The sequence below is a fragment of the Schistocerca americana genome, chromosome 3, assembly GCF_021461395.2.
Source record: "Schistocerca americana isolate TAMUIC-IGC-003095 chromosome 3, iqSchAmer2.1, whole genome shotgun sequence".
NCBI classification, from domain to species: domain Eukaryota; kingdom Metazoa; phylum Arthropoda; class Insecta; order Orthoptera; family Acrididae; genus Schistocerca; species Schistocerca americana.
In genome coordinates this window covers 695,573,552-695,599,005 of record NC_060121.1, presented here as the reverse complement: position 1 = coordinate 695,599,005, position 25,454 = coordinate 695,573,552, and the positions used below count along the sequence as shown (strand labels likewise).

Below are 25,454 nucleotides of genomic sequence, written 5' to 3'. Positions count from 1 at the left end.
AGCGTCTAACAAACAAGGCAGTGTAGTTGGGTAATCCCCTCTGTAGTTTCTTTCTTAGTGCAATTGGAGCATTGTCTTCCCAGAACAAAGCATATATGTCAGGCTACATACCAAAAGAATATGTGATTACATTAAATTCAACAAATCATTTAAAAGATTTGCATACATGTTTTATAGAAAAACCATCTTATGTAATTCTCTTTGGTTCTATATCTTCTTTCTCTTCCACAAATGAATTAAAAGAATCCAATTACCATTCCTGTCTGTGATATTTCACTAGCAATTCTTTCCCGTGCTTGGAGTGTCCCTGTTGCTGTATTCAGGATTGTAGTTATCGTAAGTGTTGGATATTTTTCCGCTAGACCAACAAAAATGGACACTGAACTCAGGACCATATGTCGTTTTCCTGGATTCTGAGACAATCACACAACCAAATCAGAAACGTTTATAAATTGTCAGTAGCACAAATGTGATGCATTATTCAGTTACTTTGTGTCAATGCAGTGGGCACTTCTCCGTTAAACTGTGTGTGTTGCATATGACAGAAGCATTCCTTTTGCCATGCCACATGTCATGTGACTCGCCATGTCACCCTGGTGGACACCCTGCCTTAGATGCAATACATTTAGTTTGTTACAAAGAAATCCATACATGATAGCTTTAAAAGTTCTTATAGTGAAAACCTGTTTAGTGAATCAGAAGACACCAGATTTGTGGGTGATAAAATACAATGTGTAGGTACCAGTCATTGAATGCAGCTCAATACTACAGGATGAATCTTCAGTGTTCTTTGGCTCACCATAATGGATTATAAGGCAATTCAGCAGACAACTTACCATGCTGACAACCCATCTTGCAGTAATGTGACAATGCTCGATCCACATGGCTCTTCTGGTCAAACTGACAGGCTGAACAGTGTACAATACATAAGCTGCATGGCCCGTTCATGATTGGAAACACACTGTGCTCTACTGAACTATGCTGAGATATTCTTCCATTACAAATGTTGTTGTAAGTTTTATTGTTATTAATTAGGCTGCATCATTTATTGAGATAGACAAATTCCCGCAGCAACATGAATGGGGAGGATGGCTACATATTGTCAAAGACGTATATGCCAGAGATTCCTATCCAACAGGCCACATTTTTTCAGCAGGTGGTCAATTCTGGGCTCAACAAATGGTTCAAATGGCTCTGAGCACTATGGGACTTAACATCTTAGGTCATCAGTCCCCTGTGGGCTCAACAGTATAAGCAAGCAGCTAACAGAGAATTGCCATATGTCATCAATGTCTTGTTACAGGAAAACATTTCCCCTTAATACAAGTTAACAATTTGTTTTAGCCTCCCAGTAACCTACTACAAATGTGTAAACCATTCACTACTGAGGAAAAGACTCCATTGCTTCAAGATAACAAGAAGACACAGGGTGTAATTAGTGGTTCCAGAGATAATGCTTACACAGCTAAGGGACTTGTGTGTCAGAAGTTGTAATGCTGTTAAGAATGTATGGGGTGCCATAGGTACATAATGTGATCTAACCTCTAAGATTAATCATCAGTGAAATTGACTCACTCACATATTTTCTGGTAGAACATCTTGTGTGCAAGCTACACTGCCTGGTTGTTCACATGGAGTCTTATGTTAAAGATTCCACATATAATCTCTCTGTTTACAAATGTGCTTGTACCCGAAATCATTAACATGTAACAGGAATGAATACTGTTAGACATTTGTGACTTAGTGCTGTCATGCTTGTCAACATATTTCAGTCGGCAGGGTAAATTTGCTGAGTAGGAGTAGGCAGATGGGGTGGCAATGGATTCCCCACCTCCCTTCTGTAGCAGCTGATGTGTTCTTTTGAAGCCTTTGAACAAATAGCTCCAAGTTCCACACTGCTACACTCGTAGACCCATTCTTCCCACCCATCTGTATTCAGAACGATGTAAATGGTACTTCAGGAGATGTCACTCACATTGGTGTATGACTTTTACCTCTGAGTCCAGATCAGAAAACTTTTCCAGAAGAAAGCACATCTGCTGAGAGGAAGGTGGGCTGTAAGGGGAGGAGGCAGCCCCATCTTCCCAGTTAAGATGAAATGTAAAGTGGTTGTTAGAGGCACATAAATGACATGTTCTTTGTAAAGCAACATGGAAACAGAACTAGGGGAGTTCCATCAGCACCTCAGCAGCTTACATAAAAACATACGATTCATTCTGGAAATGGACGATAACAGCACAGTTCCATTCCTGAATGTACAAGTATATAGAACACTTAGCAGCAAACTACAACATAACTTGTATAGAAAACTATGCATGCTAACAGATATTTTCATGCGGAGTTGCACAATAATCCAGCACAGAAGAATTCTGTGTTATGTATTGTGATATTTTGATCTCTCAACTATACTGATAACCTCTAACACACTAACAAGCTCTAGACAGTATTCCATATGAGCGGACACACCAATAAAAACATGCATTAATCTAGACAACCAGCAAAACAAAACTGATAACAGTAAAGGACAACAATCCTTGTTGCTTGCTCAGCAACAATTTATGTGATGGTGAAAAATGAGAAAGGCCATTGAGATAATGAAATATCCCAACAACATCAACAAGGAGAATGGCTACAAACTGCAGTATACCTAACTGCCATTGTTCACAGCCCAACGGACCTAGTGTGTCCATCAGCCAGCAGGTCCTCAGGAACCAAGCTCAACAGTATAAGTAAATAATCACAAGAGAACTGCCATGCAGTTAAAAGTCTTGTGGTAGAAAAGTGTTACCCCTGTGTACAAGCTTCAAATTTGCTATTGCCTGCCAATCCCTCGTTGGAGTAACATAGGCAATAGCCTTATGTGTAAGCACCCCTACACAAGTGCCTTGACTTTGGACTGTACAATAACACTCCAAAATGTGATGTTGGTAGTCACTTGACAACTGAAACTGGATGGTAATTGGGAAGACCATCTCAGAATCGAGTTTAGTCACTGTGAAGAGATCACTGCAAAGATGATCAAAATGTCAGTTTTATAGTTTCACTGTGATAGTGTGATCTTCAAACAGTGGTGATTGATGCATGTTGAGGCACGGACGAGGATTGCGTTGTTGACGATTCCAAGTGAAGTTGCGGTATGCGCACGTGTGTGCCTTACACTTGAAGAAAGCATATATCTTACAAATTAAGACTCTCACTTCCTTTTGTGGAATGTATCACTAACCACCATATCAGCAATGACAGCTCACAACAAATGGAACAAAAATTCCTTAAACAACTCGCTAGATAACATTTAATGCTCACATTAGCTACAGCATTCAGAGCAGAGCATTCAGAACACTACTGAACTCTCATTGGCTGTTGGAGAATGTGCGACATAGATGCACAGAACAAACTTAAACTCAACCCCTATTGTTTGCTGAACAAATTTTCATGGAGTTTTCACAGGTAACTTCTGCATAACTTGAGGCAATTAATAGACTTTATTTTATCAAAATCAGATACAAATGAAAAATAAAAATAAAGTAAAAAATTAAAATAAAAAAATCATAATTTAAAATTCTGGGGGTCTGCTTAGCTTAGTAATTTGGATGTTTATCTTAGTGATAGCATAATACATCAAAGAACCAACAGATGGTGCTGCTAGTTTTGTAGTACACCAAAGAACCAATAGATGCACAGTTAGTTCTTTGTTTTTTTCCCCTCAGGGACAGGAGTGTTCTCAGAAATTCACATCAGTGATTTAATTAAGTGCCACAATCCCATCATTGTGAATGCAAACTAAGATTGGATTTACTTTGCTAGGATATATGAATTTAGTGAAGTCTGTTTGTGCATTATAAACTTGAGGATATTGCTTCTTTTGATAAGTTTCTTTCTTATTTGACTTTTTGGCTGTAGAAAATTAATTTAGACAAAGTGATCATGTAAGGGTCCTATTTTTACCAACTGAGGTACAGCATACTAAAAATCAATGCTATGCAAATGCCCTTTTTAACTTCCATTGCAAAGGATGGGGATATAGCTAATATTTAAGTATGGTTTGATAGTACTTCATGCATTCTGTGCCCTCCTTGCCCCCAAATCCCCAGCCTCCTCCCATATGTCACACTACTGGAAGATGAGGTTGCTGTATTCATTGTTATCCAATATAAGACAGAGAAACAATGAAAAATACTTTTATGGCTCTGCTGCTGAGAACCATATCACCAATTATAATTGTTTCTCCTCCACATATCAAATTATCTGTAGCATTAAACTAAGCATAAGTGTGGCAAAACATGAGTGGTCACAACACGTCACAGTCATACTTAAATGGTGGCCACTGCATTCTCTGACAGATCTCACCTCAGTCTTGCTCCACTAGATGATCAAATCAGGTTTTGGTTCCATTGCTGATACCACAATGGGCCAACCCTGAACACTTGATACTATGGGTTTTGGTAACATGACCTATAAATTCTATCTATTCTTCTGTTTCTTAAAAGTGTAGAAACATTAAATACATTTTATGGTTCTGGAGTACAAAAGAGGCTGCAGATAGAAACATTAGGGGAGAAAATCCACCTTACTTGAATGTGTGTTAACTGAAGGCAGTCATGTTATCCATTTCAAACTCTGACTCAATTGGCAGGTGCTATACCCATTTTTGCAGAGAAGCTATTCACATATATGACCATATTAACATTTTTACACGTAAGATAGGAAGCCTAAAAGTAAAGGTATATGGATGTTACATCTCAGCATATAAACAAAACTCAAGCATAAAAAGACCAAAAACCATTTCATGCATTATTAGAACTTTCATCTGCAGTTACAACATTGGTTTGGTGATATTTAAAGCTTATTTTAGTTCAGTAGCTCTAATCAGTGATGGAAAGTCTACTGATGTGAAAGTAGACAAAACAGATTATGCAGTGGCTGTTCACCATACATACAGTACTTCAAGCATTAAGAACAGTACTATAATTTTTAAATTATGACTATAGGTTAATACTACCTTGAAATCCCTAATCTAGGTTCGGAATCAGTTGCTAATCTAGCCAAGGGATCATATCTAATCCAGTTCTGGTCATCATGACTTCATTTTTCTACAGTTGTCCTAAATCCTGCCATATGGATGGTATGACTTTTTCCATATATTCGCTATGAACTACTTGCCTGATTTTTGTCCTGCTGAGATAGTGCTCCATCAACTTACCATTAGCAAGATATTCAGGTGTAAAAGAACATTTGTGGGCAGAATCTCTTCAAAATTTTAACTATTAATTCCTTTAATCTGTAATTTATCGTGTATGCATTATTTTTTACAGGTCTGGCATCTCACAATAACTTTGTGGGGAGTTTGAAATATGTTTTCTTTAATGAAATTTCAATTCTCTATGAACTGAAGAAAGGAAATCCAAAAGTTCATTACATTGGTGTTCTGGAGCCAGAATTTGAAGAAACAAAGGTTGAAGTTATACCACTGACTCTTCCATTCCCATCAGCTCATATTAAGTGGTATTTAAATGATACTGACACTTTGTCACTGAAATTTGACTTCAAAAGCAGCCAGCCAACTGGAGTTCTTGCTGTGTCCAATATTACAACACCATCTGGTCATGGATACTGGGAGGTATTCAAACAAAAGTAACTTTTATCTATAAATTTGAGACTGTAATTATAACAAAAAGAAGATAAAATGAGGTGAAGATTGGACCTAGTTAAAATGCAGTGCCAGCACACTGCAGCCATCTAGGACAATGTAGCTGTATAAGTGTGAGAGGTCTGTTCAAAAAATTCCAGAACTTTGTCCACAAAATTTTTATGCACTTACCTCTTACTTACTGTGCATGGTCTCCTTCAAAATACTCTCCTCCACTATTGATACAGTGCTACCAGCATCATTTTCACTTTCAAAAGCAGTCTCGATACACCTCTTGCTGGATCACATGAAAAACTGTCTATGAATTTTCTTTTATCTCGTCTACTGTTGTCAATCTTCATTTTTTCAACAGAGTTTTCAGCTTTGGAAATAAAAAAAAAATGTCCACAAGTGCCAGGTCTGGAGAGCACAGAGGATAAGGCAGCACAGTTATTTCACTTTTTTGCAATAGTCATGTACCAACAGGGATGAATGTGCAGCTGCATTATCATGATGCAAGAGCCAGGAATTGTCTCACCACATTTCAGGTCATTTCCTTCTCACATTTTCTCACAGGCATTCCAACACATCTCAATAGTACCATCGATTAACAGTTTGTCACTGTGGCATCAATTCATGGTGAACTAATCCTACAAAGTCAAAGAAAGCTATCAGTATGGCTTTGACATTTGTCCTGCTCTTGTGAGCTTTTCCTGGTCTTGGAGAACCTTTCTCAATGCATGGTGAAGATTGAACCTTGGTCTCAGAATCATAACCATAGACCCACAACTCATCACCATTTATGATTCTTGTAAGCAAAATCTTGTTCTTGTTTGCAGGATCCAAAACCTCTTTACAGATTTCAAGGCAAAGGCCTTTTTGGTCTTGACTCATGCGCTTTAGGACAAACATGGTGGCAACATGATGCTTTCTAAGATGCTGTGTCAGGATTTCATGACATGTTACATTCTTCTGCAATCTCTCAGACAGTCAGTCTTCAACTGGTACCCAGAATTTTGTTTATGTTCCTGACACAAGCGTCATCTGTACACGTCGAATGGCATCCTGAATGAGGGTGATCTTTAACGTCTGTCCAGCCATTTCTAAACCATGTCAACCACTCATAACACCGAGTACGGCTTAAGCACTCATCACTGTAGGCTTCCTGCATAATTTTGTGTGACTCTATGAAGGTTTCTTAAGTTTTATGCAAAATTCAATGCAGACACATTGCTCCTCTAACTCTGCTGTCTTGAAATTCACAAGCTGTGCGACACTATTATCTATTCTGTGCAGCACTGAACAATAAATAATAGACATATGGCAATGAAACTTCTGGCAGTTATATGTTAAACATAGGTTTGCGCAGGGATTCCACCACCATTTCGCTCCAACATACCATTGGTTTGAATTTATGACAGTTACAAAACTTTTTGAACAGACCTCGTATGTATACTCCATATTTTTGAACAAGGGTTCATCCAAAATCTAACATTTTTAGTCTTGTTTATGTGTCAGTCGATTACTCAATGCCTCAACACTCTGAAGTTTTATTACCTTTACTCCTTGAAGATAATATAGAATTCCTGCATGCTTTCTTCTAGATTTTTTTTCTTGTTTTACAGTTTTCATAGGTAAAAGCCAAGTCATAAGGTCACTCTAAAAGGCAAAAAATAATTACTTGACTCAATAGACAGTACATTAGCTAACAAGTCACTCTTCAACAAAACATACAAACATACAACATTTTTAACTGTAAAAGATTTAAAAGGAAGACATGAATAATATTAGATGCAATAGAAGGTGAGTTATGTTCATATTTGAGAAAGGATAGAAAAGAATTAGGAAAGAGACTACTCACTAATGATAAGCCAATATGGATCCTGAATGAACAGTGTTGGTGCATGAATACTATAGCTTTTTTATTGAAACCTTCATTCGGCAAGAGCACAATGTAGAAAACAGTGATTACCAGTGTCAACTTCTTAAATGCTCATCTTCAGGTGTGGAAGTTATTGTAAAAATCACAAATTAGAAATACTTTAGAATACAACAGTGTCAAAGAATAATTATGCATAAGCTGTTGGGAGAACATACCAGGTTACAAACATGCAGTTCCTGCATCAAGAGAATAGGTAAGACACTTCGTCATTTCTGTGTTAACATGCTGAAGGAAGTGTCCACTGGAGAACACAATAGAATAAAATTATATGGATATGATCCAAAGCCAATGGAACGAAGCTATGTGCAATAAAATCCCAGTTACAGCATACCTTACAATTGTATTTAAAAACTGGGTAAGTGAAACATACTGTATAAACATCACTGTAGCAAGCTGAATGTGACATAAGTCAAGTCATCTTGCCTGGCCACAGTGTCAGATAAAATTGACAAGGTCAAGGCAACAAACAGAATGACTGCCATTGTGTACATGGGTTCACAGTTTAGTGGAGATACCACCAGGTGGCAGTGCAGCATAATAAAGTAGAAATATAATGTAATACAATAATTAAAATGAGGAAAACACTACACAGTAATTTAAAAAACAAATAATAAATTATTGAAGAAACTTCAGAAATTTGGCTTATTGTCACAGGAATTTGCACACACATATAAAAACTCAAAAAGATTTTTTGACATGTTGCAAGTACTTTATATGTGCTCCCCTACTGATTCTGGCAATGCCAAGCTGATAATTAATCAAGTTCTTCCCATGTTCAGTGAAACATGTCCCTATCAATCAGATCAAAAACACTGTTGATGCAAGTTCATAGTCCTGGTAGGTTTGTTGGTAGAGAAGGCATAAACACTGAATCTTTAACACAATCCCACACAAAAAATCACATGGGTTTAGGATGGGAGAGAATAGAGGCTATGACATGAATAGCTGATCATCAATTCCACAATATCTGATCCGTTGGCTTCTCAATTTCCCATTTAGGAATTCACGAACATCTTGGTTGGAAGTGGGTCAAGCACTTTCCTGTTGGTACATGAAGTCCACACTGTCAGTCTCCAATTGTGGCATGAGCCAATTTTCCAGCACGTCCAGATACGCATGTCCTGTAATGGTCTCTTTGCAGAAGGAAAAGGTACCATAAACTTTAAACTGTGAGACTGCACAGAACATATTAACTTTTGGTGAACCTCAAATTTGCTGCATGATTGATGGGGTTTCTGTTCCCCAGATTCACAAGCGTGCCTGTTCACTATGCCATTCACAAAAAATGTTGCTTTGTCGATGAAGATGAGTGTCTCATAAAACCCATCCTCTTCTATAAGCTGTTGCAACTGTGTGGAAAATTCAAAGCATCTGACTTTGTCATCAAGAGTCAGGGCTTGTAACAATTGCAAGCAGTAAGGCTTCAGTTTCAGTCAGTTCCCTAAGATCTTTCAAACAGTTGGTTGTGGTACGTTCAGCTCCCTGCTTGACAGCTTCTATGGACTGTGTGTGAAACATACACACAGGAAGTCAATCGCTCTTCACTCGCTATAGGCTGACCTGTTCATTTCCTTTTGTAGAGGCATCTTGAAGCTTAAACTGTGCATACCATTGCCAAATGGAGTTGGCAGTTGGTGGAGCTGTGTTGAACTACATTTTGAAGTTTCTTTGCTGTGTTATGGCAGACTGACGTGAAGGCGTTTTGAGCATAACATACGCTTTCTCTGCACTTCCCACCATCTAGCCTAACTGCTTATTGCTACACTCTTGTGGCAGAAATCTGAAGTGTGGCTGCAACAATACAAAACTTTTTATGTTTGTCAATAGAGTGTTGAGTTCTGTGACAAATTGTCAACGAATGTACTTGCAGTGCATTTTAAAATCACTTCATTCACCTATAATGACCTTGTATATACAACATTTACATAGTTTGTAGTAAGGGTATAAAAGATTATAAATAGAAGTAATAGTTAATATAGACATGTGGTTTCTAGAATATATTATATGTAGACCTTTGTCCGAGTTGAAAATTTGACCAAATGCTAAACTGCAATGCAAAGTCAGTGCTATTACACATGTCAGCCATAGAACAGGGAATGGTATACGATTTGGCACCATGAGCTCAGGCTATGTTTCCAGTCACCCACAGATTTAATGAAAGCAGCACAGGGCCGACATTGATGCTAGATGCCTAGGTTCCAAACAAAATGCTTATTAGTTAATGGCATGTGAGACACGTAGACCTATGTCTATGGTATAGGCTAGGGCACATAGTAAATTGTAATATGGCATGTGTTACTACATATAAATAGCCGTGGAACGCCATCATGCTGGATGACATGGCAACATTTGATCAGTCAGTGCCTAACCTTATGCTAAATGCCTAGAGTAACAATTGTTAAGCAGTTACAAATACTCCATTTAATTACCTAATGACACGTAGTATGTATGTACCAGAGTGCAGATATCATCATAAGTATGATGTCTAAATGTGCCTGAGGTTACTTTAATGGGTGCTTCAGCATTCAAGTTTACAGATGGCCCTCTCCATGCTATGTCAGGTAATTACAGAGCTGGTGCCAACTCTGATTTGTAGCTTAGTGATGAGTGTTTTAGTGCTACTTGTATTAAATTAGAGGATCAATTTCACTCTAATACATTTGTCTTTTAATCATAAGTGATTTTTGTAAATAATTTAGGAGTAAGTTAACACATACACACACACACATACCCTTCAACACACTTACACCTGTATGTCTACATTGCACTCGTTGAATACACTGTAGGGACTGTACTTCTGCAGCTTGACTCGTGTGAGGGTTTGTGCGGGTGGTGCATCTCCAGTGATGAGAATTCCCTTGCCCAGTATGCTCAAGGTCTCACTAAGGCTTTCACTGACAAGCACTGTCCCCCAGACTTAGTCCATAGACAGATTTCTCATGTCATATCCTCTCACACCCATAATCCTCCCACCACCCTCGAGAACTAGCTACAAAGGAACACTCCTCTCATCACTCAATGTCATCCTGGCCTGGACCATCTGAACAGTATCCTTCGCCAGGGGTTCGACTATTTATCTTCATACCCGGAAATGAGAAATATCTTATCCACAATCATTCCCACCTCTACCAAAATGGTACTTCTCTGCCAACACAATATCCTGGTACATCCTTATGCCAAAACCCGCCTACAAGCCCTTGTCATGTGGGTCATACCTCTGTGGAATACTCAGATGTGAAACTGTCCGATACACCCACCCAGGACGCCTTTCTCTAGTCCCTTCTACATCTACATCTATATACATACTTCACAAGCCACAATGTGGTGCATGGCAGAGAGTACCTTGTACCACTACTACTCATTTCCTTTCCCATTCCACTCGCATATGGAGTGAAGGAAAAATGACTGTTTATATGCTTCCATGCAAGCCCTAATTTCTCTTGTCTTACCTTATCTTCATGGTTGTTAGCCGAAATGTACATCCCAGGCTCTTAAGCAGTGCTCAAGAATGGATGATGCTAGAGTTCTATAGCTTGCCTCCTTCACAGATAAATCACACTTTGCTAAAATTCGTCCAGTAAACCAAAATCAGTCATTCGCCTTCCCTATTACTGTCCGTACATGCTTGTTCCATTTCACATCACTTCACAACATTATGCCTAGATATTTAATCAATGTGACGGTGTTAAAGCAGCATGCTACTAATGTAGTATTCAACCACATTGGGATTGTTTTTCCTGCTCATCTGCATTAACTACATTTTTCTACATTTAGAGTAGGTTGCCATTCATCACAGCAACTAGAAATCTTGTCTAAGTCATCTTGTATTCTCCTGCTGTCACTCAAAAATGACACCTTCCCACATACCACAGCATCATTAGCAAACAGCTGTAGACTTGCTGCTCACCCTGCCCATCAGATCATTTATGAATACAGAGGACAAGGACAGTCTTATCACACTTCTCTGGAGCACCCCTGTCTTTGATGAACACTCACCATTGAAGACAAAATACTAGGTCATTACTTGAGAACTCTTTGAGCCACTCACATATATGCAACATAATCTGCATGCCGGGAACTTCGTTAATAGTCTGCAGTGTGGTATCACGTCAAATGATTTCCTGAAATCAAGTAATATGGAATACGGCTATTGCCCTTTATCCAGAATTCACAAAAAAGATTCACCCTGATCTGGTAATTTATTTTTTTCAGCTCTTTCAGTTGTTTCTGTAACCCAGGGATATCTATTACTATGTTCTGCATAAAGGTGTCTGTGCATCAGTCAAACTATGTCAGGTTTGAATGATCCTCCTGCATGAATGATTTCTTCAATGTGAAATTTAAAACTTCAGCTTTCATTTTGCAGACCAGTTGATGAGTGACTGGATGCAAGACCTTGACCCCCTTGGGTGATTTTACAGAGGACCAGAATTTTCTCACGTTCTTGATAACATGTTACACTAAGGTACTTTGGTGAAAGTTATTGTGTGCTTCACATGTTGATCTTTTTGCAGATGCATGAATTTATACTATTGCCTGCTCCATTTGCACATTCTTCTTTGAACTGAGAGTGCAGCAGTCTCTGCTTCATCAGCACTTTCCAAATTTTGTTATTAAACCACAGTCGGCCTTTTTCATCCTTATCCCACTTACTCAGCACTACTTGTCAAGAGCACAATTTATAGTCACTTTAAACTTTGCCCATGATTCCCCTGTGTCCATCACATTGGAACAAGTCCATTCATTGTCTTAGTGGGATTCTAAAACTGCATATTTGTTCATTTTGTCAAAAATACTCTTCTGGTTTTTTGTTGGATTTATTAACTTATGTAACCATCACAGCTATGATGACATCCTAATCATTCCCCTGTCTCTATACTGACACTGTCAGTAAAGTCAGGCCTTCTTGTAACTGAAAGCCCATCACTTGGTTATTGTGTCCCATCAAAGGCAGGGCCATCTGTGAAAGCAGTCATGTCATACACCAGCTCTGAAGTTATTTCTGCACAGCATTTTATGGAGTTACGACAACCAACCAGCTGTTCACACATAGGGATGAGTGTCAGCAAACTGTAGCCAAGAGCAGAGTTGACCACCCAGTGGTAAAACATGCTGCTGAGCACAATCAATAGCCACTTTACAAACAGTTTCATTTGGATCATTTTCCCTATCAACAGCTTCTCTGAACAACATTCCTGGAAGTTGTCTGTGCAACAGATCCATCATTCCCATAATCCTCATGGCCTAGATATTTGCAAGTCCCTGCCCCATGCCTGCATCCACCCTGCTGCAGAACTCTTAATTTCACTCATCCTGCACCCACAACCTCTTCCCAGCGATCTGCTTTTCCTGTGCTCTGTCATCCCCCTTCCAGTCTACTCCTCCACATTATTGTCAGCGTACATTGCACATACTCACAGTTAATGATGATCCTACCACATTCTTCTCCCACGCACCTCTGCCTCTATCCCCTGCATTCCTGTGCTGTGCATCTGCTACTACAGGGGATCCTAGATGTCAGCCAACTTTATCCATGCCTCCCTTCTATTCCCAGCCTCCTTTTTCATCCACTTTACTCCACTTGACACAATCCCTCACCTGTGAAGGATTCATCCAAAAGGTTGCAAAGTATTCATGTGCCTGTCAGTGAGCTTTATTCAAAAGTTACTTACATTTTACCATGACTTTCCATTACCATATGTAAATCTTGATTAAGCAGATTGCATGCCTTCATTTCAAATACACTGAAGAGCCAAAGACACTGGTACACCTGCTTAATATCATGTAGCGCCCCCCCTCCCCCCCTCATGAACACACAGAAGTGCAGCAACACAATGTGGCATGGACTCACGGAGATCTCTTCTGAACAGCACATTGCAAAACATCCCAGATATGCTCAATAATGTTCATGTCTGGGGAGTTTAGTGGTCACTGAAAGTGCTTAAACTCAGAAGAGTGTCCCTGGAGCCACTCTGTAGCAGTTCTGGTCGTTTGTGGTGTTGCATTGTCCTGCTCGAATTGGCCACATCTGTTGGAATGCACAGTGGACATGAATGGATGCAGGTGATCAGACAGGGTGCTTACATGTGTGTCAGCTGTCAGAATCATATCTAGATGTGTCAGGGGTCCCATATCACTCCAACTGCACACTCCCCACGCCATTACAGAGCTTCCATCAACTTAAACAGTCTCATGCTGACATGCAGGGTCCATGGATTCATGAGGTTGTCTCCATACCTGTACATGTCCATCTGCTTGATACAATTTGAAACAAGACTTTCCTGACCAGGCAACATGTTTCCAGTCATCAACAGTCCAGTGTCAGTGTTGATGAGCACAGGCGTGGCATAAAGGTTTGTGTCGGGCAGTCATCAAGGGTACACAAGTGGACCTTCAGCTCCAAAAGCCCATATTGACACTTGCTGGTGGCCCAGCATTGAAATCTGCATCAATTTGCAGAAGGGTTGCTTTTCTGTCACACTGAACAATTCTTCTCAATTTTCATTGGTCCCGTTCTTGCAGGATCTTTTGCCGGCTGCAGCAGTGTTGGAGATTTGATGTTTTACCAGATTCCTGATATTTGCGGAATATTCGTGAATTGGTCATGCAGGAAAATTCCCAATTCATCACTACCTCAGAGATGCTGTGTCCATTGCTCGAGCACCAACTACAACAGCACATTTAAGCTCACTTAAATCTTGATAATCAGCCATTGCAGCAGCAGTAACCAATCTAACAACTATGACAGGCACTTGTTGTCTTATATAGGCATTGCCAACTGCATTGTTATATTCCGTCTGTCTACATATCTCTGTATTTGAATAAGCATGCCTCTACCAGTTTCTTTGCCACTTCGGTGTATGTTGTAGAACTTGATTGAAACCTATCACTATTTTGAGTGACATAATTTCTGGAGACCATGTAATAGTCATCTTATTTCAGTACATTTTTACATCTTGCCTGTTGTAGATGCTTACATATATATGTTTTAATGTTATATTTATCCAAATCTCTTGAAAAAATGATGTTTTAAGGGATTTTTTTCTGTTTTGTAATAACAGTTGATCTCTTGCTTTTTCCCGTGACTGTTAAAACTCATAATCCAGTAATTTACGAAATCATACAGCAGTTTTATTTAAATATGATGTCTGCCAACAGAGGCGCAAATGGCTTTAACATAAATTATATTTTCTGGAGAAATCTTTTGCTCCCTTACTGTGCTGCCATCCCTCTGTATTTTCAAATTGACTTCTATTGTGTGACTTTAACACACAATATTTTTTATTGACCCATCCTTGACTTTACACCTATACATGAGCCTTCTTCTTGTCCCTTGGCACTGAACTAGTCATTTGCACTTGCTGGTAAGAATCACATTCCTGCACAAAGTGTTTTTTTGTTGTGGAATTCAGAATGTCAATAAATTATCTTTTTTACTGGAAACTTCATCTACAGAATGAATGAAAATAAGTAATTTTCCTCTGTAGTTACAGTTTGTTTATGTTATGCTATTTGTATATGAAAATGAGTCTTTAAAATTTCATTTATTGTTGGTAAGTGGGGTTGACAGGCATGTTACAACTCTATATATTTACCTTATATTAGTAGTAATTAAAAGAAATAGATAAGAAATATGTTTCTAGCCACACTGAAGAAGAATGAGCTCATAAAACATGTGAATCAACATACTTCACTAATAATATTAGAAATAATCACATTGTTTTCTTTCTTGTATCAGCTTAAACTGGTAAATGATGATGTTCGATTTGTACTAAGGGACCTGTCCAGAAATTTTACACACCAATCAGCAGTCAAATATGTTGCCCATGTAAACTGGCATCATGTGAGTAATAATGTATTATTGCTGTATTTTAATAATTACAAAAATATTTTTGAAAAGTTTCTCACATATTTCTTTTATTTATAGGTTGATATAAATTATAAGAAAGGTTACTTAAACCTCACTGTTGATTACCTACATAACTCATATCAGCTGATAAAAATGAGTTTTAGATTTGAGAAGAACTTAACAATAGGAACTGGAATAAAACTTAATCAGGGTAAGTAGCTCGGATCATCTTTTTCTGTAAATCTAAAATATTTTGTTCACTGAGTTTTAAATTTGTTGCTAACATAATTGCAGGTTAACTTTAGTCATTAAATGTCTGTCAATCAAATATCTGCAAAGAAATAGATTTCCAAACAAAATCACTATTGTATAAATAGCATGACTTGGGAAGCAGTCAGGTGGGTACTTATGTTGTCTGCAAGAACAGAAATGATGTGCTTTCATTAATATTGTCTGGAGACACTGTAAACTAAAACCAGGCATTGACTAAAAAATTTGTTGTTGTCGTGGCATTTTAGTTTGCAACAAAACACAGTTACATACAGATAAACTGCTGTTCTTCTGAGGTGGACACATGAATTAACATTTACAATTTTGGCCTGTGTATAGCAGCATCATAAATTTTTTGAGAAAGTAATGTATTCAAGAGTAGCTTCACATATCTGTAAAAATGAAGTACTAACAAAATGTCAGTTTGGTTTCCAGAAAGGTTTTTCAACAGAAAATGCCATATATGCTTTCACCAGTCAAATTTTGAATGATCTGAATAACCGAACACCACCCATTGGGATTTTTTGTGATCTCTCAAAGGCTTTTGATTGTGTAAATCATGAAATTCTGCTAGACAAGCTCAAGTATTGTGGCATGAGTGGGACAGTGCACAAATGGTTTAATTCGTACCTAACTGGAAGAGTGCAGAAAGTTGAAATAAGTAGTTCTCGTAACATGCAAAGATCAGCACATTCCTCAAACTGGGGAACTATCAAGAATGGGGTTCCACAAGGGTCAGTCTTGGGTCCTTTGTTGTTCTTATTATATATTAATGACTTGCCATTCTACATTCATGAAGAGGCAAAGTTAGTTCTCTTCGCTGATGATACAAGTATAGTAATCACACCTGAGAAACAAGAATTAACTGATGAAATCGTCAATACTGTCTTTCAGAAAATTACTAAGTGGTTTCTTGTAAACGGACTCTCACTGAATTTTGATAAGACACAGTTCCGTACAGTGAATGGTATGACGCCATTAATAAATATAGACCTTAATCAGAAGCATATAGCTAAGGTAGAATATTCCAAATTTTTAGGTATGTCCAGTGATGAGAGATTAAATTGGAAGAAACACATTGATGATCTGCTGAAACGTTTGAGTTCAGCTACTTATGCAATAAGGGTCATTGCAAATTTTGGTGATAAACATCTTAGTAAATTAGCTTACTACGCCTATTTTCACTCATTGCTTTCATATGGCATCATATTTTGGGGTAATTCATCACTGAGGAATAAAGTATTTATTGCACAAAAGCGTGTAATCAGAATAATAGCTGGAGTCCACCCAAGATCATCCTGCAGACATTTATTTAAGGATCTAGGGGTATTCACAGTAGCTTCTCAGTATATATACTCTCTTATGAAATTTGTTATTAACAACCAAACCCAATTCAAAAGTAATAGCAGTGTGCATAACTACAATACTAGGAGAAAGGATGATCTTCACTATTCAAGATTAAATCTAACTTTGGCACAGAAAGGGGTGAATTATACTGGCACTAAAGTCTTTGGTCACTTACCAAATAGTATCAAAAGTCTGACAGATAACCAACAAGTATTTAAGAAGAAATTAAAAGAATTTCTGAATGACAACTCCTTCTACTCCATAGAGGAATTTTTAGATATAAATTAAGAAAAAAAAAAAAAAAAAAATATATATATATATATATATATATATATATATATATATATATATATATATATAAAAATAAAAAAATAAAAAAATAAAGAAAAACAAAAAACACAAAAAATAAAGTTGTTATATTAACTTAAGTATGTTGTTAAATTAACCTAATTATGTCATGTATTGGAAAATTCGACTCGTTCCACATCATTACGAAATATCGTATTCATGATCCATGGAACTAGTATTAATCTAATCTAATCTAATCTAAGCTCTCTAAACTTTAAATTCCATCTAAGCAGGACTCGAAAGGTGCAGTGCTACTGACTGACTGTTGTGTCATTATCAGCTGATAGGCATCACTGGATACAGTATGTAGTCAGCACATCACTCTCTTGGTTGTCATCAGTTTTTGTAACTGGAGCCACTACTTCTTTATCAAGTAGCTCCTCAGTTAGCTTCACAATGGCTGAGTGCACCTCACTTGCCAATAGTGCTCAGCTGACCCAGATGGTCACCCATCCAAGTGCTAGCCAAGCCTGACACCACTTAACTTTGGTGATCTGAAGGGAACCGGTGTTACCACTGTGGCAAGGCCGTTGGCCATCACAGAACTTGCTGATGGAATAACTGTATCAATAAATTGTTTTTAAATACAATATCTAATATAAAACAAAAGGAAATCCAGAATGGAATAATGACAATATTATGAAAAGGGTAGATTGGTACTCACCACATGGTGAAGATCTTGAGCTGCAAACAGGCACAACAAAAAGATTGCTAAGCATGTGAATTTTTGACCCGAAGGTCTTCCTCTAAAGTAGACAAAAAACAAACACACACTTAAAGTATAATTCACACACACACATGACCACTATCTCTGGCCACCAATGCCAGCCTCAGTGGCCAGAGGCAGTGGTCATGTGTGTGTGAGTTGTGCTTGCATGAATGTGTGTGTGTTGTCTAATTTAGAAGGCCTTTTGGCCAACAGCTCCCATGTGGAGCAGTCTTTTTGTCATGTCTATCTACAGCTCACTGATTCCTCTATATGGTAAGTAGCAATCTTTCTTTTTCTTAATATTGCCAGTATGTAATATGTGTTCTGTAGGCACTGTCATTTGCTATTAAGCATTAAAAAATCTGATCTGCTTCTGTCAGTGGAGCTTAACAGACAAACTGTTGGTGGTGTAACAACTAGTCATCATATGCTTGCCTGAGACCTTGCTGTGGCAGGGAGGCTTGTGCACATCAGTGATATATGTGGATATACAATAGGTGCAACCATTTAAGAAAGCTATCTGTGGAAAGGCTGGACTAACATATGGTACCTGGAGAAGTGCAGAAGCTTTTTAAACACCTGCAAGGGCGACAGTCTGGATGAGTGACTAATCTGAATGACATGCAACATTATTGTATGTCTTAATGATAATGGCATCAACATGGGTAAAATATTCCAGATGGAAAAATTCTCAGTTCAGATCTCCAGGCTGGGACGACTCAGGATGATGTTTCCATCAGGAAAACCAAACTGGTGTTCTACAGGCTGGAGGGTTGGATGTTTGATACCTTCAGTGGGTGTGTAGCTTGGAGATTTAGAAGACAGAGATGGATAAATTGATGTTAAATATAGTGGCAGTTATGGAAATGTGATGTCAGAAAGAACAGGACTTCTGACCAGGTCAGTAAAGGTTTATAAACACAAAATTAAATATGGATAATGCAAGAATTTAATAATGAATAAGAAAAAGAGGGAAAAATAGCAGAAAATGTGGACTGGTGAAAGGAATGAAAAGGGAAGTTGCCTGGTAGAATTTTTGATAAAGCATAATTTAATCAATGCTAATATTTAATTTAACAATCATGAAAGAAGACTGTATTCATGGAAGAGACCTAGAGGCAATGGAAGGATTCAAATAGATTATATGATTGTAAGATAGAGATTTCAAAACCAGTCTTAAATTGCACAACATTTTCAGGGGCAGATGTTGGCTCTCACCCTAATGTATTGCTTATTAATTTAAGATTAAAATTCAGGAAATTACAGAAAGGTAGGAAAACATAGGAATCAAATCCAGAAAAGTGAAAGAACCAAATACTGCTGAGAGTTTCAATGGAAACATTAGATGGTTGACTGAAACACATGAAAGGAAAACAATAAAAGTCAAAAGGGTAGATTTTAAAGATGAAATAGTTAAGGAAACCAAGCATCAGGCAAAAGACAAGGCCCAATAGAAATTCTTGGATAACACATGGGGCACTGAATTTAATTCATGAAAGGGGAAAGTATAAAATTGCAGGAAATGATGATGCATGCAAAGGGCAATAAACATATCTAAAAATGAGACAGATAGAAAGTGCAAAATGGCAAAGCAATTATGGATAGAGGAGAAATGCAAAACTGTAAAATGGCCATATTGTAACAAGAATAGACCGCTATTCGCCTTGTAGTGGAAATGTTGAGTTGCAGGTACGCACAACAAAAAATTGCCTCTTTGTTGGATCTATCTGTGACTCAGCATTTCCCTATACGGTGAGTAGTAACTTATCTTTTTGACAATAGAAAGTAATTGGATAGATAAAAACCTACTCAGCAAGCAGTGGCAGGAGAACACATATATAACAATAGGTTTTAGGTATACAAGCTTTCAGAGCCAGTGGTTCCCTCTTCTGGCAGAAGGGTTGAAGGGAAAGGACAAGAATCAGTCTTTCCTTTTCATCCCAACAAGTAAGGTTCCCCTGACCCAGAGTTCTGGGTGACTTTTCCAAACTCTACCCCTTTTCCTAAACCTCTCCAGTCCTTTTCCTTCACCTCTCTTCCCTTCCCTTCAACCATTCTGCTGGATGAAGGAGCCACTGGCTCCAAAAGCTTGCATATCTAAAACCTTTTTTTATGTGCTGCTTCATGAATAGATTTTTTATCTATCCAATTACTTTAGAATCTATCCTTTTATAATACTGTCATTAATTCATCCTGGATTTTCCAAAGCTGTAAAATCATGCTTGTCTGTGGCTAAGATATATGTCACTTATGAAAAAATTAAAGAGACATTTGAAGGAAAGAGAAGCACTTGTATAATTATTAAGAACTCAGATGGTAAGCCAGTACTAAGCAAAGAATGAAAGGCTGAAAGATAGAACAACATGTACAGGGCAAATGAACTACTGGACAGGGAAAATGAACTAGAAGCCTACGTTACAGAAAGTGAAGAGGAAGTAGAAGAATATGAGAGGGGAGGTATGATACTGCAAGAAGAATTTGACAGTGTTCTGGAAAACCTAAGTTGGGAGAATAAGCCATGACAAAACTATTCCACCTGGTATGCAAGATGTATGAGACAGCAAAGTACCTTCAGACTTCAAGAAGGAGATGACTTCCTATTCCAAGGAAGGCAGGTGCTGGTACATGTTAGTATTACTGAAGATTAGTTTGGGTTTCAAAAAAATATAGGAACAAACAAGGGACCCTATTATTTACCTTAGAAGACGGCCTGAAGAAAGGCAAACTTACTTTTAAAGCATTTGTAGATCTGACATTGTTGATTGGAGTACTTTCTTTAAAATTTTGAAGATAGCTGAGATAAAATACAGTGAAGAAAGGGCCATTTACAACTTGAAACAAAACTGCAGTTATAAGAATCATAGGACATCTAAGGGAAGCAATAACTGAGAAGACTAGGTTGTAACCTATACTCTCTATCTTTCAAATGGAAAGCCAGTTAAATTTAAGCAGAAGAAATTAAAACTCTTGAGATTTGCAGATGATACTGTAATTCTATCAAAGGCTTAAAAGAAATTGGAAGATGAGTTGATTAAGGTGGTCAGTCTCTTGAAAAGTGGTTATTTGATGTATATTAATAAAAGTGAAACAAGTGTAATTGAATATGGTTGAGTTAAATTAGTTGACATTGAGGGAATTAAATTAGGAAATGAGACTCTAAAAGTAGTAGATGCATTTCATTTTTTGGACAGGAAAATGAGTCGGAATGGCTGTAGTAAAGAGGATATTATATGCAAACTGGTGATATATGTCTGTATGTGTAATAAACATTTTGAATAACTAATGGGGAGGTACTGAATAAAACTGCAGATAAAAGAAGTTTATGGCAGAAACTGACTAAAAGAAGGAATTGATTGGTAGGACACATTGAGGCATCAAAGAATCACCAATTTTGTAATGGAATGAAGTATAATTGATGAAAATTATAGATGAAGACAAAGGCCTGACTACAGTAAGCAGTTTCAAAATGGTATAGGTAGCAGGTCTTATGCAGAGGTGAAGAGTCTCGCACAGGATACATTAACTTGCACAGTGGCACCAAATCAGTCTTCAGGCTCAATAACACAAAAACAGTGTTCACCACATTGCAAATAGATACTAGCGGATCTAGTTAAAAGTATTTTGCTGATACTCTACTAACTAGCAAACAGTAAATAGTGGTGACATGTCAATATGTACCAGTAACATTATGAGATCCTTAAAGAAAAGTAGTATGACAATTTTTTCATAGAAAAAGTGTGCACGACACTTTTACCTTTTAGCTCCCCGAGGTATACTGTACAATGTGAGAGATCTCTAAACAGCATGCACACATTATACTAGATTTCCATTCCATTGAAATAAAATGTTGTCTTTTATAAGAAATAGTGTGTCTCTGGTAAACATGGTTGTTCTTAATGGATAATATCATTTAAATTTGAAGTAATACCAAAGCAAAGTGTTATTTGGGCAGTGATGTCTGAACTGTGAACCAATGTACAAAACTTTTTGAAATGTTTAAAACATTTGGGGTTCTAGAAGAGGTTTTATTTGGACTTCTTACAAAAGTCTGTCTCGATACATTACCTATATTATGAGAATCATATATCTTGTAAGACAATGTCAAGTAAAGAAAAGTAAGCAGTGTTAGTTATTCTTATTTGCTACCATATCCTTAATATTTTTCCACATACAAGCAGCCCTTGTAGAGTGACAGAAGCCACTGCATTTCAGTGATGCTGAAATATTAACTAAATGTGTTTAGGAGAATTACTTCTGTGGCCAAGATACATGATTGAATATATTTTTGATGTTGCAAAATGTAAATAAAATACCAGTACTTTCTTTTGAATTACATGTATATATGGACAAATAGTTGGTGAAGTACATTATGCTCATGTATATAATAACATGCTGCACAATAAAGTGTGTATATGTATATTCTATTATTCATCCAATTGTAATGCACTATCTATCTTCCACCAGGCTTGGTTGGATGTGTGCGACTTATGATGGTGAATGGGGAATCAATTGAACCACGCTATGTTGTCCGCTCAAAACATGCAGTGGGAGATGTTTCTATAGATAATTGTCAATTAGTTGATCCATGCAAGAGACCAAATGCTTGTGAACATGGAGGACGATGCTCTGTTAAAGATGATCACATTCTGTGCGACTGCAGTGATACAGGATACATTGGGAAAAACTGTCATTTTGGTAAAAAATTGATGGATACTTCTGTATTTCCTAGAATTATGTTGACACAATCATCTTAAAATTTCTGTAGATTATTATTTTATTATCTTTCAGATTTATGTAGTATTTTCTAATTACATGTAACATTGCAAACTAATATACATATGTGGAGATGATAATAGCCGGCCGGAGTGGCCGTGCGGTTCTAGGCGCTACAGTCTGGAACCAAGCGACCGCTACGGTCGCAGGTTTGAATCCTGCCTCGGGCATGGATGTGTGTGATGTCCTTAGGTTAGTTAGGTTTAATTAGTTCTATGTTCTAGGCGACTGATGACCTCAGAAATTAAGTTGCATAGTGCTCAGAGCCATTTGAACCATTTTTTTAATGATAATAATGAGACATTTTAAGAATAGAAAAGACCTATATTTCTGTTGGTTGATTATTGCTATTATATTCAGAAGTGTATGATGACATACAGTGGCAGAAAAATGAATAGCAGTTGACTAAGGAAAACTTTGCTTTAATTGATTTTCAGACTGGCAGAGAAAGTAATGTACACCATTTACACACTCATATGTAGAAAAATCTGTACACCTTCTGTAGTGGAAACACTTTTCCCACCAATCCTTCCAACCAAATCCCACCACTGAACCTTGCTTCTACCAGTTCATTCCCCATCCAGCCTTGCCCATCTGCCACTACCACTTAATCAACTCCGTGTTACCTTCCAGGAATTCCTTACCTCCAACTTGGCCTCATCCTCCTTTCCCAGGTCCCTTCCCAGAACTACAAATCTTGCAGTGGAGGAAAGGACAGCCATCAAGAGCCCTCCTACAGATAAAACTTCCATAATTGTCATGATGAATGACAGTGATTACCTGGCATAAGACATCTGTCAGCAGTCTGACTCCTCCACCTACAAAGACTAACACAGTGATTTCATCCAGATGTCGAGCATTCCTTGCTATCCCTACTCAAATCCTTAATCCCACCCCAAATCTCTTCTCTGAGTTCATGTCCCTTCTCATCTCGATAACCTTCTGCAAACCCCCCTTTAAATCCTTCCCAAAATCCATAAGCCTAACTATCTTGAACACTCCATTGTAGCTGGTTACTATGCTTACACCAAAAGAATTTCAGCTCTTATCAGTCAACACCTCTAACCAATAGCATACAGTGTATCCTCCCATTTTAAAGACACAAACTGCCTCCTTCACTGAATATGAAGCATCCTGACCGCATGATCTGCTTGTCACTGTTTACACCACCTCCCCATATACCAGCATCCCCCATTCCCATGATCTTGCCACTAGTGAAGACATCCTCTCCTTCTGTTCAAACCACTGCCTCATTCTGTAAGCATATAGTTAGCTACATCCTCACAGATAACTACTCCTCCATTGAGGGGAAGATACACATATACACAAAAAATCTACAGCATGGCAATGGGCATCTGTATAGCATCTTATGCCAACCTGTTTGTGGGCTGGCTAGAGGAAACCTACCTAACCACCTAAAACCCCAGACTCCTTGTCTGGTTCAGATCCACTGATGATATCTTCATGATCTGGAGTGAGAGCCAAGATACTCTATTCTCATTCCTCTACAGCCTCAACATCTTCTTTCTCATCCTTTTCACCTGGACCTCCTCAGCCCAATGTGCCACATTCTTAGAAGGTGATTCCCACATCTCGGATGGCTCCATCCATGCTTTTGTCCTTATGAAGCCCATTAACAGTAACTAGTACCTGCATCTTAGTAGCTTTCATCCTTTTCGCACAAAAAAATCACTCCCACATAGTCTGGACACTTGTAGACCTACATTTGCAATACTGAGAAATCTCTTGCTCAATATGCTGAAGATCTTACTAAGGCCTTTACAGACATGCACAATTTCCCAAACTTAATGTATAGACAGTTTTCCTAAGCCACCCTCCCCAAGAACTAACACCTACGTCATCAGCCAATATCTTTCTTGAGTCACATAACTGAATCACAGCCTTTGTCAAGAACAGACTGTTTGTCATCATGCCTGAAAATAAGGATCACCTTATCCATAATCCTTCCACCAAAATCCTACTGCCCACCCTAATATCCTACTCCATCCTTATGCTCCACCCACACACAACTCCTTGCCATGTGGGTCATACTCTTGTGAAAGACCCAGGTGCAAGACCTGTCATACTTCCACCCAGCACATCCTACCCCAGTTCACTCACAGGCTTATCCTATCCTGTCAGAGGCAGTACCACTTTTGAAACCAGTCATGTAATATATCAGCTCTGCTGCAATTTTTGCACAGCTTCTTCATGGGAATGATCACCATCCAGCTATCCATCTGACTGAATGGCAATCATAAAAACCATGAGCAAGACCACAGTTGACCATTCATTGGTGAAACGTGCTGCTGGGCATAGTGTGCTTGATTTCAGTGGCTTCTCAGATCCTTTGCTGTCTTAATCGAAAATCCCCAATGCCAGTAGATGGGAGTTGTCCTTGCATCACATCCTTCAATCCCAAAATCCTCCTGGCCACAGTCTCTGATAGCCCCCTGCCACACACCACACCCACCTCTGCCCCAACACCATAACTTTACCTACCCAGCACCCACACCCTCTTCCCTGCAGTCTCTCCTTCATCTGCTCCGTCTCCACCTCAGTCCTCCTCATCATCATGTACCATACATGT

The 25,454-nt window shown here is 38.2% G+C and overlaps 1 protein-coding gene across 1 annotated transcript in view; it reads left to right on the top strand.

Moving 5' to 3' along the window:
• Positions 1 to 25,454, top strand: part of LOC124605736 (neurexin-4-like) — a 567,593-nt gene that overhangs the window by 293,409 nt on the left and 248,730 nt on the right. Inside the window, exons 12-15 of the mRNA XM_047137616.1 lie at positions 5,313 to 5,617; positions 15,307 to 15,411; positions 15,496 to 15,628; positions 22,556 to 22,786. Coding sequence (XP_046993572.1) covers positions 5,313 to 5,617; positions 15,307 to 15,411; positions 15,496 to 15,628; positions 22,556 to 22,786 — 774 coding nt within the window. The remainder of the gene's footprint in view (positions 1 to 5,312; positions 5,618 to 15,306; positions 15,412 to 15,495; positions 15,629 to 22,555; positions 22,787 to 25,454) is intronic.